Source organism: Indicator indicator, chromosome 4, assembly GCF_027791375.1.
Source record: "Indicator indicator isolate 239-I01 chromosome 4, UM_Iind_1.1, whole genome shotgun sequence".
In the NCBI taxonomy this organism is placed as follows: Eukaryota; Metazoa; Chordata; class Aves; order Piciformes; family Indicatoridae; genus Indicator; species Indicator indicator.
In genome coordinates this window covers 7785319-7807084 of record NC_072013.1, presented here as the reverse complement: position 1 = coordinate 7807084, position 21766 = coordinate 7785319, and the positions used below count along the sequence as shown (strand labels likewise).

The window sequence follows — 21766 nt, the reverse complement described above, 5'->3', positions numbered from 1 at the left end:
TTCTGGAGTCAGAACTTTGCATTTCACAAGAGCCTGTACAGTATTTTAAATGTCTGCTGCCAAGTTTGGTTTATAACCTAACTAAAAGGAACTAAACAAGGGAGAGTAAATATAAAGTAACCACTTTGCATGAAATTGGGGCTGAGGTTCTCTTCTTTCCACCAATTTCAGGGCAGTAGCTTATTAGAATTGTGTGTGTGCCCTTTGATCTGCATTTTCGTGGGGTTATTTTCACATTTGCCTGTCGCACCTTCTCATGGATAACTCTAAAACCCCCTTCCTTTCCCTCCAAACCCTATTCTTGTGTGTGCTTGTTGGTTTGAAACCCTGGGACATTTTAGCTACCTACAGTAATAGCGCTCGACTTGTCCCCCCTGTTCCTCCAGGAAAGGAAGTTCTTCAAAGGCTTCTTTGGAAAAGTAAGTTTAATACCTCATTTGTGCTTGCACTATAAGGAGTTACATCCCTGGTATAGCACTGCCATAAAATGTTGAGAGTCCCATAATCCATTTACATCTAAAACAGACTTGGAAATACATTGATCAAACAAGGAATATGGTTTAAAAGGCAACCTGAAACAGAAAAGTAAATCCATATGGACCTTATTGGAAATCCAGTGTTCTGAAGTGATCCAGTCTTCCTGAAAGAAATGACAATTTTCCTTTTTAAACCCTTAAACTTCCCAGAATCAGCCAGGTTGGAAAAGACCTGAGAGATCATCAAGTCCAACCTATTACCTAATACCTCATGACAACTAAACCATGGCTCATGCCACATACAATCTTTTTACAGAATCACAGTCTTGTGCCAGTCTACATCACCTGGGCAATTATCTATAGAGCAGTTGGGGTCTGTGCCTTGTTAGTGCTCCGTGAGCGGCTGCCTCACTCCATGACTTGACCAGTGTGCCTACACATACCATCTCTTAAACCTTTCTTTTTTAAGCACAGGCCTAACTCAAATGTCTATGAAGATGAGACCAGGCATTTACCAACTCTGTTTTTGTCATTGCAACTGTATAACTTGAAAATTTTACTGCCTCTGTTACTGCTCTTCTTTTCATGAGGACAATGTCTTAGAGGTGAAGGGAAGCAACTCTTTGTCCTTGTTAAAAATGTGCTGTACTGAGAGCTGGTTGGGTTTATTTCTGCTGTCTGCATCTTCACAAGGCAGTGTGTGTAGACCTCTGAAAGAGCTCTCTGGCTTTGACCTTTCATCTGTTCCCTACCTTTGTGTTTGAGATTCTTGTAAAACATTTTAATTTAGTTTTTGTATGGAGTTCATCTAAGATGCACCTTCTGAAATATCTCATTGTGAAGTGATTCTTGGTTTCATTAGAAACTGATGGATTTGTAACTTCCATACCTACCGAAATCTTGTGGAGCAGATTATTCTCTGATCATGAATTTGTTTTGGCTTTGCTTGGGGAGTAAGTAAGGTTTTTTCATCTGTTGAGATAGTGACAAGGGACACCTGTTTCTCCAATTCAGGTTTTGTCCTATGATCTGGGAAATCACACTTCTGAAGTGTAGTGATGGTGAAGTAAGAGGTTCTATTTTTAGGGCCAAAATACCATGGCGGGAGATGTGTCAGATAAATCAGATCATTTCTGTGCGCAAATGAAATTTAAGAGCTGGAATTTAGGAAGATAGGAGTCAAATCATGCTGTTTGCTTTACAACTGAAAATGCTAAATACCAGTAACAATTTGTTCAAAACACATGGGGAAAAAAACAAAACAAAGCCAAACAGACAAAAAAAACCCTGCAAACACCTCAGATAATCAGATATGTTAGCTTGCTTTCTATTGTGTTAGGGTACATAGGAAAGCAAAGCTGGTAAAGGACAGATCTTTGATATATCACTTGATTAAAAAAGTCCAAGATAATCTATTAAATGTGCTGGCTACCCAGTTAAAGCCTAGCTGCCTTTTTATCAAGTCTGGTACTTCACCATAGCCTTGTAGATTTCCTTTGTCTTTTATTTATAATATTTTGCCAAAGAGGGGGACCTACTTCTACTTGAGCATGTGAAGTTTCACTAAACAGCACTGAAAGCATTTGGTCTGTAGTATTTAGATATCCCTGCAGCATCAGTATGGAAATGGCTGTGTTACAACTTTGGCCTACAATGGTAGCCCAAATCTAGGGGGAAAACTGCAGAAAAAGTGACAGCTGTTCTCTTATTAATAATTGAGAAATACTAATAATTCTAGTATCTTTTGGCTGTCTCACTTATGATTTCTCCACAGAAGCCTTGCATTGGGATTAATGTAATATCCCAAGCTGCAGAGCTGCTTAAAAAAACTCTAGCAGCTTCCAAAAAGTCAATCTTGACTGGTTTGCTGCATTCCCTGACCATATTTTTCTCTCTTTAAAAGGTAAATCTGACAGATTTGTGTCTGGAAATGTTAGTATTGAAAATACTTTCTTTTCAGCTTTAAATAAAAATGAGGTATCTGTTGATAGCTCCAGGTTAGGCTTCTGCAGTTTTATTTTGTGTAGCTTAACAGAATCAACTGCCTGTTTAGGCAGCTCTTAATGTTTTAAGGCTAAAGCTTTTCTGCTGTTACGAATAGCAGCACAGACTCGGTGATCTTTCTCGTGTTTTGCTTCCACTGAGTGCGTGTGTTTCTCATCACTCAGTGTTCTAGTCTGCAATGAAAGATGTTCCTTATATACACCTCATACTCCAGATATGTTTTAACAACTGTTTGTAAGTCCCAGGGTAGAATAAAATAGACTGGAAACAACTTGTGAGTATTTAAAAATGCAGTATTGGGCAACTCGTATTTCTGCTCTGGCATCCTTAAAACCCGATTCTACACCTTAGAGCATAGCTGCTACTTATCTCCATGTTCTTATCACTTCTAACAGCTAAATTGTCACGACTCACACTGTTGATTAGAAAATGTATGTTTTGGATGCTAATCTCTAGGATATTGCCAGCTTGTTGAAGAGGTTTCCCTCCTGCCCAACTCACAGTGGTCCTGTTTTGTCTTTGGGCCATCTCTGTTAGGAGGGATGCCCCATCCACCCTTCTACAGACCTCTGAAATTATTCCAGGTAACAAATCTCATGTTGGAGCAGATTGCTGACCTCCTGCTTAGCAGTGAGGTTTCTATCAGGGCTGACTCAGCACTGACAGATCAGACTCCCAGGAGTCAGTGCCATGTGTGGCTCTCCTCCAGCAGTGCTGTCATCCAAAAGCCCTTGAATATGAAGACAAGCTACTGATACAGATGTCTAGATGACTCCCTTGATAGCATAGCAACACTTAAGGCCACACTCTTCCAGTGGATATTGGCTGTTTGCTTTGAATACTTTTTGTTCAGTGTCACCTACGCTTTTCAGTGTGTTTGACACAAGCTGCAATCCTGCATCGGCATTCACTTCCCATGCAGTACCTTGCATCTGGTGTGGTCTGTCTGGTGTGTGCCAGGAGTGCAGATACTCCTATCTACTTAGTAATTACTGTTGCCTTGCAATGTGCCACTCATAACGGAGTAGTACGTTGATTTTAACATCCAGTATCAACTGATGTGGAGAACTATGTTCCTTTACCCATCACTCGTGGGCACGGATGAGCTGAGGATTCAGTGGATGGGTAAATCCTGTGTTGCCCAACAACACTAGCTCTAAGTTTGGGACGCAGGCTGTAAGGACTCACGTCCTGCATCCGCCATACGTTTACAAGGAGAAGTTGTGTAGCAACCCCATGTTTTGATATTTTTGCATGAGGAACCTTATGTTTCCAGTGGGAGATGAGGACTTAGCCCTTTATCTTTTTCATTTTGTTCTGAGAAACATGAAATTCCGTGTCTTAGCTACTTCTCAATCCTCACTTGGAAAGAGCAGGTGAGGAGTAGCTCTTCTGAAGATCAGTACTGCTTTATGAAGGACCCAGCTCAGTTAAATTTAATACGAACTTCAGGAACTGTTCACTCATTCTTTTTATTGTCTGCTGGGGAAAGACCTGTATTTCTGCTTCTAAGGAGGGTAATCTAAACCAAAGAGTTACCTGTAGACGTCTTCTCTTGTATGTTCATATTTGCTTGAAACAAAGATTTTAAGACTATTAACAGCTTATAGGAAACTTGCACTCCTTTTAAAGCAGTTCAGGGAGGCAGACCTCTACAGACCATTTGGTTTGGGGATTAATGGGGACTTGTAGGCTGTGGAAGCTAGCTGACCATTGAAAATAAAGACTGTGTGTTGTGAGTATTGACATTTACAGCCTTCTAAGACCAAAATTTAGAAGCTATTTTTAAATGCTGCAATATTTTGTAACACATATGATGATAAATTTAAGTACACCTTGCTTTGTGAATTATACTCTTTCCATTAGAAATTAGAGAGTCTGACAGTTTAAACCTTTGGGCTATCCAGCAGGCTGGATGGGCATTAAAAAAAAATTGCTTCTGCAAGCAGTTCTCTGTAGCTTGCTTTCATGCTGTGCTTATTTTCTCTCTCATCTCTTTTAATCACTCTTCCATACAAGTCAATGTCATTCTCTGTTCCCACCAAGCTTTTTGAAAATGCTCAGGGTGTCATTGCTGCTTCTGAATTTGGGGCAGATAGTTCCTCCTCAAAAGCAAAAGTTCTGCCAGGCCCATTTTCTTCACATGTGCTGCTTTCTCTGAGGATGAAACCAATGTGATAAAACAGGAGAATTTTCAGTCCAAGATATTTCATCCTTACAGTGCTAAAATGGGTGTTGCAGACTTGGAACGTGGTAACTTATGCTGGAATGTCTCAGTGTTCCATTACTTGCTGTATGAGTATAAATTATATGAATCTACAGTCAACTGTTAAAAAATAATTAAAAATTAATTGCAATTCCTGCATCAAGCCACTAGCTTATACCCCCTCATCTTTTCCTTGTTTTCTTCACTCCCAGCAGTGGTCTGTGGTGGGTGCCATTAGCAGCCACAAACTATGCAAACTCAGTGCTTCAAAAAATGTTAGCTGGCTTAAAATGTAGTGCTTGAGAATTAATGTAACCGATTTTTTAAAAAAAGAGAGAGATTGTTTTTATAGTAGTAGCTCTCTGTTAACAACCAGTAAAATTACGTTGACATCTTGTATCTATTTTCTGTTCAATTAATTAGTTTCAAAAGGATAGTATGTCAAGTGTTTATACTGTTTTCTGTAACTTTCCCTTAAAAAGTAAACAGTCTAGAAAGAATCTGCAGTTAAATGGCTTCCTAAGCCTTCCTGTGTTTCCCACTTCTCCTTAGCCTCAGCTTGTGTCAGCTGAACGTTCCCACAGTCAGATCTTGTATAAAAGCCAAGCGGTCGCTGTGTCAGCCTGCCACTCACCATTACTTTGTCAAGATACACACCCAATATTAAAGAAATCAGATTTTTCTACCTCTCTTCTAAGATGTGAGATGTAGCTCTTAATGAATTAGTGAAACACGTTTGGATGATTGATCTCAGCATTTAGCTCATAAAACAGTAACTGATGATGATTTTTGGGTGCTTTTAACACTGGTTTAAGGTGATGCCATGATTCTGCCACACGACTATTGGGGCAGAGGGTAGGGCTGGTGGAAATAATCAGGTAAGAATTTTCCTATGTTTAAACTTGTGCTAAAGAAGCTACCTGTGGTGTAACTCCTTATGAATTAGTGTCTTCTGACTCTTTAGTGGAACTCTTCACTCACCTGGTCAGTCTTGAATTCTTTACTGTCAGTGGATGTACACCTTATTTTTGCCTCCACCTCTTGTGCGCCCTCTCCCCATCCCCACGATGTGCTGTTTCTGAAATACTGGCTTTGGCTTGGTTCTCTGAATGTTTTGCAACTTGGGTTGAGTATCTGGCTTTGGGCACCCTACTGACCATGGACTTCATCTACACTTAATGTTTGGTTCTTGGAAAGGGGAATTGGGCGGCAACCTGATGCTGTTGGCATAAACCTGTTTTTTCTTTCTTTCTTGTTCTTTTCTTTTTTTTCTTTTTTTTTTTTTTTTTTGGAAAGTCTGGGAGGAAAGCCGTTAAAGCAGTCCTGTGGGTCTCGGCGGATGGACTCAGAGTGGTAGATGAGAAAACAAAGGTTAGATTTCCCTGGACTAAGTTTTAAATCTCTCTGCTATAACTTTAAGTGGACACCAGTCTTAATGCCAGTGTTGATGTTTGAAATGTACTGAAGACTTCAAAGGTACTAATGACTTCAATAATTTCTTGCTTTGGAAACATACATGTGCACATTGATTTATGTTCTCCCCCAGTTAATTTCACACTACTCACAACACCCGTTTTTGTGAAGTGCAGTGGCTAGCACAAGCTTGGAATGTTTCTTGTTGCATTTTCTGGAAGAACCACTTTTTCCTGATAAGTTTTGTTGATGCTGCACTTGAAGAGTCCCTTGACTTTGTTCTGCACCACTGCAGAAGGCTGCAAGAGTCATACATGAGCAAGGTCATGTTAATTAATGTAATTTTTAGTGCATCCAAATCCTAGAATGGTTCTGAATGAACAAGAGCTAGCTTCCAAAAATGCAATGAAGAGAGTAAATTAAATGGAGGGCTTACATAAGCTTTCAGACTCAAGCCTAAACAGTAACTTTAAAATTTGATAGCTCTTAATCCTAACATCTAAACTGCTGATATGAAGTGGAAGGCCTCTGTATTCTTGGTATCCTTCTACCTGGTTTTACAGTTGTTTAGTTGTGAAACAGTGTGGTGTTGACTACTGCGACACCTGTGTGCAAGTAACAGCAAACAGTTCTTGGTTTTATCTAGATGTAGGCAATTAGAAATAAGAACTTTAGGCTTGCCTCTGTAAGTATTTTAAAAGATGGCATGGCAATCAGAGCAGCCTTTGCTCTCATTGATCTGGAATTAACTTGGTTTATATTCATGTTGCTTAACCCTTACTTTGTCAACTTAAAAGATGATTTCTGCAAGCCAATGCTGAGAAGCAGGTAGAGAGAATTCCTATCCCTGTGCACCATGGCTGTCTGTCAGATACCTGCTCTGTGGCTACACTTCTCCAGGGCTGCAGTTGGGCTGTGCTTCATTAGCACTAAAGTTACTGCCTGTTAAGAAGTCTGTTTGTGACACAGACATGCTGATGTAGGTGAATTCAGTCTGCTGATTGCCTCATTTAAGAATAGTACTACTATATGTATTATTTTCAGAAATGTGAATTTAAAATTGAATTTTAGTATGTTGGAGGTAATTAAAAGTACAGGATTTAGAGAATATACTATTGCCTCCTGGTGGCTGAATACATTAGCACAGGTACCAGGTACTAACCACCAACCTAAAGAAAACGTTGAGAAAAAAATACCAAAAGTATAAATTTTCATGCGGATGGCATGTCGAAACTCTTTGTAGAGTTCGTAGAAACTCTTCTCCCATCAGTCTATGGGGACAAATCATGAGTGTTGGATACCACTGCTGCTGGTGCTCTTCCATTGCATCTCTGATTAACTAATTGGTGTATCAGCTTCTGGGTTTTGTGCAGTAGCTGCTTGCACACTTGCAGACCTCTCCCATAAGTTTCAGTGTTGTGTTTTAACCTCAGTAAATTTTTTTTTTTTTTTTGATTGCAAGACTATGGGAGCCGCTGGTGGAGGGCAAAGTGATTGGGATTGGCACACTTCTACAACAGATGGGTGGTGGAAAAACGTCATCTTTTTGTTTCATACTGGACATAGAGTCCTGATAGTGAGTTCATGGACAGATAGTTACAGCCACATCAGGTTACCCACTTTTTAGTGTAACCCATCTTCTTGCAGATAATGTTGAAAGTGACTTGTTGAAGTGTTTTGCTATGTTTCCTCACATTTCTTTTATTGGGTGTGTGTGTGTGTGGGTTTTTTCCCCTCTAGGATCTTATAGTTGATCAGACAATAGAGAAGGTTTCTTTCTGCGCGCCAGACAGGAACTTTGACCGGGCATTCTCCTACATCTGTCGAGATGGCACAACGAGACGCTGGATATGTCACTGCTTTATGGCTGTAAAGGACACGGTAAGCTTAATATGGTGCATGTCCAACTCTTACAGCTTCTGGCTGGAACTTAACGATAAAAAAAAATAACTATCTAGAATATTGCAATGTTTTCATTTCAGCTAAAATATTACTTAGACCTTGAGAATTATTTTAGTTCTAATTCTTTACATCTGAATTATTTGCTATCCTTCTGTGGTGTCATCTTGTGCCCAGCATGTATATGAAAGGAATGCAGTCAGCCACAGATATCTCTAATAGAAGGGAACTACTCTCCTAAAAATAGACAGAAGATGTTCTCATCTGAAAATGTATACAGCCAAAACCAAAATGGCAATGACAGTTTTTCCAGGATAAAATCATAGTGTGTCAATACAGCCTGGGTATGAATGCAGCCTCTTGTATGCAAATGGTATCTTGATTGGAAAGTCATCTGAATGTTAAGGGATGGACCTAAACAGAATTAAATTAGCCTCCTGTTTGCTTCAAAATGGTAGAGATTTTTCTAGTGAAAGGTCTAAAAGCAAGTTACCTTTATGGGTCTCTCCTGTGTAGACTGAAGTTAGTTGTTTAGCTCCCTGATCTGGCCTTTTCCTCTTCCTGCTTTTTGTTGAATCCTGCGTACATTGTACTAAGTGCTCGAAAACTCATGCAGACTCACCGTGTGAGCCCCACGTAGCTACCTGCTCAGAGCAATTGTACTTGACAATTTATCATTTGTCATTTGAAGAGAAACAATGACGTTAGACATTCCCAGTCAAACCTGTGCTAGAGCTGAAGCACTCCTGTTTTTCTCTGTGAATAACAGGTCAGTTCACTTACTGATTACAATAGATGAGTTGAGCTGCTGGCAGCGAGAGCACCTCTGACTCAACTGTAGCCGCTGTATTGGCTGGATTGCCGGACTTCCTCCGACTCAAATTTCCCTTCCTTTTTGCAGTTGTTGGACAGTGGATCCTTTTGACCTCACTGGTTAATAATGGAAGTGCTTTTCAGAAGGCACTCGTAATACTAACTTGTGCATTTGGTCAGGGGCAGTAAAAGGTGTAAGTAGTCACCCTTGTACTTTTAATTTTCATGCTTGCACACAAGAGTAGTGTCTCCCTGAGCCCTCTGTAAACTTTTTCCATCTGAGAATAGCACTTATCTGTCCTTCAGGACTTACACCTGCTTAAGATGGCTTCACAAGAGTCTCTTTGTGCACAAATGTATCCAGAGGCAAGGGATCAGTGCAGGCACATTATCACACTAGCATCTTAGTAGTGGTTGAACTAAACCCATTAGTCCAATAATCTTTCATTTCTGGTTGGCCTTGAACACTGCTTGTGCATTAGTAATTGAGAGTCTTTATATACCAGGTTTAATTTTAGAGCTGTACAAAAGGTGGCTGATTACCATAGTTCTCTTTAGTGCCTTAATTAGATTCCTCTTGTAAAGGCAGGTTATCAGTTTACAATGCTTGAAGCAGATGTGCATTTCTGTTCCAGTTACTGTATGATGCAATCTTGTCTTGTACAGGGGGAAAGGTTGAGTCATGCCGTGGGCTGTGCATTTGCAGCATGCCTGGAGCGAAAGCAGAAGCGAGAGAAGGAGTGTGGAGTGACTGCCACCTTTGATGCCAGCAGAACTACATTCACTAGAGAGGGATCATTCAGGGTCACTACAGCTACTGAGCAAGCAGAGAGAGAGGAAATTATGAGACAGATGCCAGATGCTAAAGGTATGGAGTGCAACTTAAACCATCAGCCATAGTGAGCACCACCAGTGCTGAGGTGAACTGGAGCCTGGGCAAGGGCTGAGGCATATCACCCTTGCAGTGTTTCCTCTCTTTCAGCCTTACTATGCACAACTCTTACTCCCAGACGCTTGTCACTTCACAAGGTGAAAAATGCTCTCAGATTCGCTCATAGTGCATTTTCCCCCGTCTCCTCTAGAAAACGTCCAAGTGGCTTCATAGGTGGGAGCTGCTCCTGCTTTTTTTGTCAGTCTGCTACATGGCACAGAGCACTGTAGGTATTGTACTAAAAGGCCTTGTTAGAAGAATGTTATAAAAACAGAGTAACTTTGCCAGCCTTGAGGTAATCCTTGTTGTAATGTAAAGTTACAGTAAGTTAACAGAAAATTGCATACATTTCTCTTAAATAATGTATTTTGATTTTTAAGGCAGGTTACAAAGTGTATAGAGCTTTATTGAGTGAGGGAAGAACAGATCAATCACTGGGTGCTTTTTCAAAGCACCAAAACAACCCCCTCCCCATAAAACACATAACTGTTGCACTGTTACATTTACATGCAAAACTAGTATCTAACTGATTTGAGTTAGTTTTTACTTCCTAGCCATTTTTAATACCATTTAAAATTTCCTGAAATTCATGTGAAAGTAGAACTTCTTACTCAAGTTTTATTACACAAGTAGTGGATTTCTACAGCAAACAAACCAAAAGTCATACTGTTATTATACATATTGTTCATAGCCCTCTTTGCAGTGGAGTTGAACTTTGTTTCACAGGGTTCCGCAGCAAGTTCTATGCTGCCACTTAATGCAAAACTTTAATCATCGTTTTCATCATCCATCTGCTTGTTCCCGTATGTTAGTGTTAGAATGTGCTAAATGAAGCTTAAACACAGGGCCTTTGTTACTTGAGGGCATGAGTCAAAGTCTTGACTCAATGAAGGTGTGTGAAATCCTTTCCAAGAAAGACTGATTGGAAAAGTTTCACTTGAATGAGCAGCTGCAACGCATGGGTACTGAAGCTTGCAAGACAACGTAATTAGTTCCTCCTACCATTCCAGCTCTTCAGAGGTCTCTAGTGTGCCTCCTCTTTTCCAGACTTCTAGTTATTCTGGTGATGTGTCAGATTTCTTTTTCCTAAAGCATTTGGAAAGCAATATAGGTAAAAGAAAAGTTCACACCAGGATAGGGAGATTTCTCCTTCTCCTGCTGTGCTGATGAGCTGTGTTTATTGACTCCAAAGCTTCACTTAAAAGTGGTAGATTTTTTCTTCCTAGAGATTAAAAAATCCCTATTGCTGTTCTAATGATGTGTCACGATTTAAACTAGGTGTACTCCTACATTGCTACCATTAGGCCTTGTTGACAGGAGCATTTTGGTGCTATGAAAAACCCTGCAATGTGAAGTGGCTGACTGAAAAGTTGAAAGAGTTTCCAGTGCAACTAACCAGGGACTGGGTGGTAACATTATAGCTCCATTCAGTTAAAGTGACAGAGGAACTTGCTGTAAATGTCCAGCAGGGCAGAGCCAGCTTCAGGGCTGACAGGTACACTTTCCTCTACCTGTAATGTATTTCCTGGAGAGCTGAGGAGCTGCAGCCTGAGCACCAAAGGCAGCCTAACCTGTTAAGTGCTGCGGCTGGCTTTGGCTTGCTGAAGCTTGTACAGTGTGTTTGGATACTGCTGCTGATTCTGCAGGACTAGGAGGGTGGCTTTTAAAGGAATGCCCTAGAGCTGGGTTCTGTTTCCTGCTGCTGCTGCTGAGCTGTGCCACCCTAAATCACTTAATACAGTTTGTAGTAATGTTTTGGCTATAGGTCTGTGTGAGAGACAGTTCTCAAACCACAATACACTCAGAAATGAATTTGAATTATGTCCTGAGCTGGGGTTTCAGGAGCAGCAGGAAACAATACATACATAGGCCATCCTTTCTGTGAAGTGGGCAGCCATACCTAAGTAAGCTTTGCTTTGGAGGCTGGATGTATGTAAAATGACATGGCGAAGACATAGAAGCTATACAGAAATTATTTTTCTCCTGTGGTTATCAGAATCTTATTTGGAGGAGTACTTGTCATGCAAATTCCTGCAATTTCTCTTTTCAAAACAAATGGGAATGCTACTTTGCTTTTTTCTTCTAACCTCACCCTATTTCCTCCAGCAGTTGAAACAGAAGTGAAAACAGTAGCACCAGGTGCTGCACCGAACACTACTGCCCCCTCTTCTGGCTCACCAACCTCTCCTACTGCTGAAGTCACTGCCTCTCTGGACAAGGAAACGAGCAATCCACACGCTATTCCACGGAGGCATGCCCCTATAGAACAGCTTGCCAGACAAGGGTCTTTCAGGGGCTTCCCTGCCCTTAGCCAAAAGATGTCACCTTTTAAACGCCAGTTGTCTTTGCGAATAAATGAGCTGCCTTCAACAGTGCAAAGGAAGACTGATTTCCCCATGAAAAATTCAGGTAATAACAAATAGTTCCAGTGAACATTACCTTAAATTGTCTCCTTCTCCTCTCTTTCTGTGTGGCTTCAAATAACTCCTCCTTTTCTAGTAAATCCTTGTGGATCATTTCTCACAAGGAAATATCACCAAAGTCAGAAGACTTCTGCTTTGGGAATAGGCAAGAATTTTAAATGCAGTGATCATGTGCAGAAAACAGTTCTAACTGCTGTCTGAAATATTGGAGCACAGCTCAGAGTGCTCCAGCAGTGGGTGTTGGTGAATTAGTAGGTGCTGGCTCTTCACTCTGAGTCACTGAACTAGTTCTTCCACTTAATGTCAGGGCATCCTGAGAGACAAATCCCTTCAAGGCCTTAGCCACTTGTCATGGGATCATGTGATGCTTTTATGTAGTCTGTCCTTCTGCCTGTCTGAATTCTTCTTTCTGAGAGCAATTAAATGGCTTTTCACTGTGCAGTAAAAGAAACTACTGTTTAGTTGGCACAGGTGGCTATATCTGTAATGTGTGGTACAGTTTTCACGTGATGGTGGTGGGGTTTTCTAGAGTCACCCCAACACAAACACCTTGCATAATGTCCTAGAATCCCCTTAGCTGGTTTGTTCTGCAGACCAGCTGCACTCTCACTTGGTAACAGAGCTGATTTTAGGCTTCTAAGCTTTGAAGAAAAAATTACTGTGATAAAGGCAAAACCAACAAAAATACCTAGTCATACTCTTCTTATAATCCTTATTTGGTGACCCATGCTTTAAGACCACCACTGAGTTTATCAGTACTAGTGCACTGCTCACTGGTGATGCTGACTGAGCACATTAGTCTGTTTCTCATGATTCAGAACGTTTCTGACGCATGCCCCATGCATGCTGCTGCCAGTGGTGCTTACTGTGGCACCACCTGTGCTGTATTGCCCTCTCTCTCAAGGAATCAGTTCTTGGGCATGCCTCCCCTGAATTTTAGATATGATGCATGTTGTGTCCAGACATCTTGTGGGTTATATACTGTTTGTGCTTATCCATGCCTGCTCATGCCTGTTCTGTGCAGTGAAGGACTGATGATCAGTACTTTTGAAAAGCTGTGCAATTAGTACTAATGAGAACATCTGGTAAGTCAACAGTCTTACTCGAGATGTTACTTTATCCACATTATGCTGATATTTGGTTTAAAACTGAATGTCCATTTTATTTGAGCATTCAGCTTTTGCTTTTCACAATTCCACCACAGGAACTACTGCCAAACCAACCAACATTCTAACTCTAGACTTGACTTGCCACTGTGCTTTGCAGTCAGCATGTTTAAATTTCATCTAGTTACTGTGGAAGTATGTTGTTGGAACACTTATATCTATCATAAGTATTTTCATTTCACAGTGTGCCAAATCCTTGATATGTTTAGCACTTCAATACTGAAAGATTCAGATTTCCACTGAAGCTATTGAAAAGCCTTTTATTTTCTGAAAAGAACGTCCTCTTGCATCAACACAGAGCAACAGTAATAGTCAAGCTTAAATCTGCACATCCATCACCTCACCTTTCTTGACTTAGTCACAAAGTAACTCATTAGTTACTGATGATGTTCTAGTTCAGCTCAGCTCTTCAAATCTAACTTATCAAAAAAGCTGTCATGCAGATCAGCAGCAGGAAGATCTAAGACATAAGGGAACTAATTATATTTCAGTTTCACAGTGGTATTTGTATATTGTTTCTGTATCCTTTACACTTCTAGTTTAATGAGTTGTGTTTATATTTTAGTCCCTGAGGTAGAAGGGGAAACGGACAGCATTAGTGCCCTGTGCTCTCAGATCACCAATACTTTCAGCACACCATCAGAAGATCCTTTCTCTTCAGCCCCCATGACAAAACCAGTGACAGTAGTCGCACCACAGTCTCCTGCCCTTCGAGGTTTGTGACTTTGCGTGCCGTGGTCATGATAGATGAGGCTTGAATGTACATAATGTTGCTTTCCAGTAACACCTGATGTTAACTTCTTGTGCAAGTCCTGTCATCACTATTTTGGGGGAGTGGGTCCTGCTTTACTCATCTTGTCTGTTTAGTTTTTCCATGTTTTGTTTTTAACAAGAAGTTTGTACACCTACCACAAGATAGTTTCCTGTAAGAGGGACTGGCTTTGAGATAACGACTATTTTAACATTTTGCCTCCACAACTGCAAAAAACTTACCAACTCTGTGTCACAAGAACCAAATCCCACAAGGGAAGAGTTTTTGTGCCACCACATGATTACTGTTTTCCATACAAAATTTTAAGCTGTGGAGAGATGCCAACCACAGCACTTACTGCAGCCTCTAATCTTCATTTCGCTGATACACTTTTATACAAGTTGTGTGAAAAAGAGAGCCTCTCCTTGTTAAATGTACTTATTGCTACTTTGCATCTAAAATCTGTTCTTCCTTTCAATCTAAAATCAATCATACAGTAACTGCTGGTGAGCCATATGTCTTCTCCATAAAAGCAACTAATTTGCCTTTACTTGGTCATCAGAACTCAAGATCTTAACTCCATAAAGCCCAACCATCCCACAGTTCTGCTAACAAGAGTTGACCTGCTGAAATGGAATTTACAACCCTATCAACTGTTAGTCCAGTTTGGCTAATTTACACAAAACTGCTGTCATGTGGAAGCATCTAAAACTCTTGTTTGTGGATAGATCTGACATGGCCCACTAATATACCAGTCACGTGCATGCCTTGCATGAATTAATTGCACTGATGTTGTTTGCTCCCATTTTAGTTAATGGCACTGCCTCTGCCTTCTGTGTGCTTGCTGCTAAACCATCCCAAGCTGCTGTAGTGTCCACAGCTATGCCCGTTCGTGAAACCAATCCTTGGGCTCATGCTCCTGCTGCTAATACTGGAGCTGCAGCTGTGGTTGCTGGTAAGATTGGAAGTAGATCTGGTGCACTGCTATGAGAACTTGGATCAAAAGCGTAATTGAGCCCTTGAGACAAATGTTGATGCCACTTAACAGCAAGTGGAAGGAACAGTCACAAAAGCCGGAAGTAGTAGCCTTTTGCACGAGTGGATGGAGGGAAGTGATGAACTTGCTGGTTCTGGGTCTATAAGCTGGACTGCTTCTTGTTTTGGCAGCATTTTAGAAAAGCTAGTGCTTAAAAAGGAAGTAATGAAGTAATGTGTTTGGGGATGAAGGGAAAGAATCTAGGCATACCCAAAATAATTTGTGTTCTTTCCGCTAATGGACATAAGGAGAGATTAAGTTGGCTGCATAAAGGCTTTAGAGGTTTGTTTCTTCTGTTCAGTAAGTTTAGTCTGACCATCTGCCCTTTGTTTGTAGTTATGTCCAATATAAGGTGGTGCTTTGACTGTCACCCATTTGGACATGTGCTAGAAGGCTACACTCACACTAGTATAATTTTCTGGTATAAGCTCAACTCAAAAAGAGTAACTTTGCTGGTGAAAGAGTAGCTTCTACTTGGCCTTGTAAAAGTATCAGACCTACTTTCAGCAATTCTTAGAGGCCCTACGCTTTGCCTCTAACAATTCCCACTGTAAAAGCAACACTCAAGTAGTCATCAGTCAAATGCCAGCTGAGTAGTAATGGGTTTCCACTTCTCCTAAATATCAGAGCCATTTCTAGCATCTCTGGTGGCTTTTCTCACTATATTGGAAACTAGCAAGGCCCTATGGAAGGAAAGAGAATTTGAAACTGTAGGGAGAGGGAAAACCAGAATGCAGCTGGTGGGAGGTAGTTTTGAAACTGTGGGAGGATGGAAATTATGGTGACTTTTCGGGTTTGGGTTTTTTTAAAATCACCAAAGATAAATGACTTAAAATAAGGACTGGGTTTGTAGAAGAAAAGTCTGAAATGCTGGACTTGAACATCATAAATAAGTTGGAGAGGTTAACAGCCTAGGTTGTAGATGTAGATGACAACAGTAAGTGAAGAGAGTGAAGATGGAGGATTAATACAGACGCATCATAGTACAGTTTACACATCATACAGTAATTTGATTAGATTCCTTACACATTCTTTTAGATTGTAGTGAGTACTTGCACTTCAGTGTCTATGGGACAGAACAATTAAGATCTTGACCTGCTAGTGCCATCATTACTGGCCTTTAGAGGGTAAAGCCTTAATTTAGGAAACGCAGCAAACAAGTCTTAAAAACCAATTTCTTCCAAAAACAGAACAAGACAATGGATGCATAAAGATGCATCCAGTGATGGTAGCAGTCTTTAGCCTCAGAGGGTGGAGGCCTCTCTGTTCTTTGTGTACATCCTCCAGCCTTTCTAACTGATAAAAAGGTAAGGAGTGGAAGCATTAGTGACTTCCCCATGCTTTCCTTCCCAGGCACCGAATGGAGCAGCACCTCCTCAGGTGCAGCCTCACCAAGTCTCTTCCAAGGAAATCACAGACGTACTCCCTCAGAAGCAGACCGCTGGTTGGAAGAGGTCTCAAAGACTGTCAGAGCCCAACAGCAACCAACCCCAGCCCCAGCTCCAGCCCCAGCTCCACAGCCACTCTTACAGCCTCCTCCGGCGGCTTCCCAGACAGCAGCACCAGCCTTCCCAGTCAGCACTTTCATCGCACCTCAACCTGTGCCAGTGGGTGTGGTACCACCCCTGCAGCCAGCGTTTATTCCTGCTCAGCCCTATGCTGTGGCAAATGGGATGACCTATGCAGCCCCAAGCGTACCTGTGGTCGGAATCACACCTTCCCAGATGGTAGCCAATGTCTTTGGTACTGCAAGCCACACTCCAGCTGGCCACCCGCATCAGTCGCCCAGTCTTGTCAAACAGCAGACGTTCCCTCAGTACGAAAGCAGCAGTGCTACCACCAGCCCCTTCTTCCACCCTCCTGCGCAGCACAATGGCTCTGCAGCCTTCAACGGAGTCGAGGGTGGCAAATGGGCTGCAGAGGACAAGCATTCCCAGCCTCCCGCCGCAGCTCCACAGGTAGACCCCTTTGAAGCACAGTGGGCAGCACTAGAGAGCAAGGCAAAGCAGCGCACTAATCCCTCTCCAACTAACCCTTTCTCAAGTGATTTACAGAAGACGTTTGAGATTGAACTTTAAGCAGTCTTATGGGGGGAGAGTGTTGAGAAATTGTCTACTAGGGTAGTGGGATAAAGGGAGCAGAGGGGACTGTTTCTGATCAGTTTGCTTTGATAATCCCAAAGGTCCCTTCAAACAAAAATGGGTTAGAAAGAGGGAGCAGTTAGGGGGAGGATATAAGCATACAGAGAATTTTAACATGCAGTTCTTAAAAGGATGCTGGAGCCACCCCAGTCTGCATTTCTTTCTCACCTGGAAAGCTGGAAGTCAAACAGAGCAAAGAAAGGCACCCAGTCCCAAAGCCTGTTCTGCAGAAACATCACTTCTCTCACAGTAAGGGAGGCAGAGTTTGTGTTTCTGTCCTTCTGATGCCCTGTGAGTCCTGGACAAACCCCCTCAGGGAAAAATGGATGGGGTAGGGTAGTGGGGGGGTGGATATGGGTGGGAGATTGTCACCTGCTTGGTAAAAGCTAGGTTTGTGGAAAAAGTTGAGCTTCCATTTTCAGTAACAAAGTTAATATTATATGTAAAGAATAAAGTAAAGCCAAAATCTTTATTTTTATGCATTTAGAATATTTTAAATAGTTGGATATTAAAAGCTGTATGAGTTGTAAGTAATCTTGCCAAAGGTTAAAAAACAAAAGGGGGCTGGATGTAAGAAATTGTACATAAGATTGATTTATCTCTGATTCTTATTGTAAGTAATATTGGGGGGTGGAAAAAGGGGCTCTAGCTTGTTCTTGTATCTGTTCATTGTAAGTAGCATATTGCAACAACAATCACAACCAATAAGTCATTATATTGTAGTTTCAAAGAAAGAAAATTAAAGAACAGTATTGTCATGGTTTGAGAACCATGGGGAAAATTTACTGGTTTTTATGGGAATCAAGCTACATATTCTCTATAGTATGTTTTTTTCCTTTCTTGTATTGCTGCAGTTTCTTTGTCTTAATCTATTGGTTCTAACACTACTGTGATAAGTTACTGTAATCATATCTACATCCTGGCGTGACCTGGGAAACCATTTTATGTTTGTCTGTCAAATAGCTCTTAGAGGTTTTTAACTTTGGTTTAATTTTTTTCCCCCCACTGATTTGTGACACCTTGTGGTTAAGGCTGCAGCTGGTCCAGGTTCTGCCTCTGGTGACTTGTGAAAACCATCTCATTTTAACTTTACTTTTAAACTTCGGCCTTACAAGCAAATGTAAGTTATATATATTTGTACTGATGATTTATAATCTGCTTTAACAGAAATAAATGTTGGTGGTAGATGTGCTGTCTGTGAAAGCTGTTTCCCACCCCATTCAGTTCTCAGCCCATCTGGGTGTCTTCTCTGTTGTTGAAGTCAGCCCTGACGGCCAACCTGGAAGCTTAGTTAACACCTCGCATTTTGTACACCACCTTCAGTTACCCTGAACTTCAAGATTGAACTTGCAAGTATCCTTGTGACCATAACTGTTTAAACCTCTCAAATGGCAGCCTTTGCTGAAAACATCAGGTTCTGGATTTGCACAACTGTATTTTTAAATGCTGAGACATATGGAGACACAGGGAGAAATTTGAAGACACTACCATTCAAAGAGGGGAAAAAAGGAAAACTCATTTTCTTTCCCCTGCTCCTCAAAGGCATGAACAGAAGAGCCACATGAAAAGTCAGCATATTTTCCTGTCTTTTCTGTTCTTCCTGTGCACTAATAGAATTCATCCCAGCAACAAGCTACCTAACTGGATTCTTAAGTGCATGAAATCAGTTTAGACACACTGAGAAGTCAGACTTGGTCACCTGGAGAGGAAGAAATGCTGCCTTTGTTTGGCCCTAGCATTTGAGCCTGCCAATAGTTTCCATTTCCAGGCAAATACAGTCTAGAACATTTTTCCTGTACAGATTCTTACCTGTTTTCATTATATGAATAGCAATGACCACCACTCACTGTTGTCTTAAAGCTGGTACCAATCTTTTCAGCTTTCCAAGAGCAATCAAGTAGTTGAAGCCACTTGCAATAGAAACATGAAGCACATGTAGCTTACTCTGTTCGTTCCACATCTTTCACAGCAGTGCTCCAAAATCAACTGAAAATAGCCACATGCAGCTACACCCTTCCCCTATCCTGCAGATAACAGTAAATGACCTTCCTGCAGTCAATTATTTACAGAAGAAAACGAACATCTCAATTCTCAAAAGTAAACATTCAGGCAGTTAAATGGCACTACAGGGATGGGAAAGCTCAGCTTGTCAAACAGAAGAAATGTAAAAAGACTCCTTAGTTAACTATGGCAGTGATGGCATGTAATTAAAGCAGGGACTGCATGCCCTCCACACCCATCCTTACTGCCATGGTTATGCAGCTGAAAGGAGGTCAGAATACACACCCACTTAACCCAGAAGCACCTTCAGTGCTAGAAGTTCCTGCCCATCAGAATACAGGTGCCTGTTACAGCCCTCATGAGTCTCAGGAGAGCTTTCCCTGGCCACATCTTGTACAACCATACAGCTTAAATGTCTGGCTCTAAAAATAGAGCCTCTTGGCAGAGTGCAAAGGGATATTTTAGAACTGACTGCTTATTCTGGGACAAAAGTGACATAACAACAATGCACTTCCTACCTGTGCTACCTTGTACACCTGTTCCATGTGCACTGAGAGGGCTTCACCAAGACTGGCATTTACACAGTGTGGTTACTCCCTGGACTCAAAAGGTAAAGTCATACTATGTACTAAAATCGCCTAATACATGCCAAAAAGGTGCTGGGGTGAGATGTTAAATGCAAAATTACATGGAGATCCTGTTCTCAGGGCCATCTCCTTGTTCTTCAACAGCCAATGATGTCAACTTCAACCCTTACACTGCCAGATCTACTATGAATTACAGTAGAGAAGTTTTGCCTAACACACTTAAAGGGTTTTAACTGCAAAATAAGCATTTTTGTCTTTTCTAGGAAGCAGAATCTCTCAGACCACAGAAAGACCCACTCCCAGATAGCTGTATGACTGTCACCTCTCACTCCTTTACTGGATTGCTTCTAGACTTTTCAGTTTGTTCCCATCTTAAAGCAGTGTGTCCAATCCTGAAGCCACACCTGTGCTGAAGAGAGTGCAATCATTAGGTTAGTAATTCTTAGGTGCATCTGAATTTACTTACTGGATTTAGTGTCTAAACCAGCTTTAGGCTGTCAAGTCTGGGGATTTAACACCTATGTATTACTGCTGCCCCTGAGTACTGAGTCTGGACTGGAGAGTGGTATGAGTCCTGAAAGAGCTGCTTGCCTTAGAAGCCTTCAAGTAACATAACAGAAACAGGAGGAAAAAAAAGAACCACCCTCTCAGAAGCACACTCTTCAACCCCCAACCAAAACACAGCAATCTAGTAGTTTCTAGCTCCATCTATGCAAATAACAAATGAGCGATGGTGGTAATTAACATGGTATAACCCATCCAAAGTCTCAGCAAGGACATTGGAACGAGGAAAAGGGGGACTGTTAGGGCTGATGGGTAGAACAGTACTGTGGAGGCTGTGAAAACTGCTTTTGCTCAGAAGTAATTCTGTTTTGTGATACTAATGACACCCAAGGGCCTATCCCTGATGTAACAAATCATGATATAATCTCACCTACCCACACTGTGGAGACTTACAGAGCATCACATGCCTGCCTGCTGCCACTCAGTGCTAGTTTTGAAACACAGGATGCTTTTCAGTTACAGCTGCTCTGCATCTGGAGGTCCTCACTTACTAGCCCACAGCAGCAGGAATCCACCCAGGCCATTCACAGGGCCAGGCTTTCCTGGACTTACCTGATCAGGAGAGGTTTGTTCTGGCAAGTGAAAGGTCCCTGCATATGTTTATTTCTATGTGCGTATCATTCACCTCTCCAGTCTGAAACTCTGCACAACACTACCACCAAGCCTGGCTTTGCAATAAATTCAACAGTGTCATTCTGGATGAGGAATGAAAAAGCAGAGGTATTTAAACTGCAGCATATCAGAACAAGGCAACAGTTTTGGTATGTCCATATAAACTATCTCTAACATCTTGGAAAACATTTGGGAAGGGCTAAAAGTATTCTAGCTTTCCGTGAAACATTGCTTTTGCATTTCATTCCAAAGCTGATTACAGTAAAGCAGAAACCAAACTGACCCAACTAGACATTTACCTAAGGTCTACTGGAATAAAGCAGCTGTAGCAGCATGACATTATAGCTGCATCTCTAGAGCCAGTAATCTCACAGGACCTGAACACTAATGTTATATGCATCAAGCTATTTCTCATGGCCAGAGTCCTTTGCAATTAGGTGGAAAGTGCCCTCCAGGATTACACATGTTCATTGCTCATTACAGCTTTTGTTAAGACAGTTCAGGCTCATCTTCAAACAGAGACCTTTTAAGAGCACTTCTCTCACTTGTATGAAAAATTGGTCTCTCTTTCATGCTTGTTATCTGCCTTCTCTAAAGTCACAGCATCCTTATATTCCAAACATCATGCTGTTCTGTGAATGACAACAACTACCCTTAAGGGAAGAGATGGATTAGCTACAGCAAGGCACACAGGGAGAAAAAGGAGTTTCCAATAAATTGAAGGTGGTGGGTCTCCCACCTTT

General features: G+C 41.4%; 1 protein-coding gene across 3 annotated transcripts in view; it reads left to right on the top strand.

Annotated features, from left to right (window-relative positions):
* NUMB (NUMB endocytic adaptor protein) overlaps positions 1–17614 on the top strand; it is a 96061-nt gene extending 78447 nt beyond the window's left edge. The window contains exons 4-11 of one of the 3 annotated variants that reach the window (XM_054400030.1): positions 387–419; positions 5983–6057; positions 7840–7980; positions 9478–9679; positions 11849–12151; positions 13897–14046; positions 14894–15037; positions 16472–17614. In XM_054400030.1, coding sequence (XP_054256005.1) covers positions 387–419; positions 5983–6057; positions 7840–7980; positions 9478–9679; positions 11849–12151; positions 13897–14046; positions 14894–15037; positions 16472–17196 — 1773 coding nt within the window. In that variant the 3' untranslated portion in view covers positions 17197–17614. The remainder of the gene's footprint in view (positions 1–386; positions 420–5982; positions 6058–7839; positions 7981–9477; positions 9680–11848; positions 12152–13896; positions 14047–14893; positions 15038–16471) is intronic. The other 2 variants (XM_054400031.1, XM_054400032.1) reach the window with 2 other exon arrangements.
* The last annotated feature ends 4152 nt before the right edge of the window (positions 17615–21766 follow it).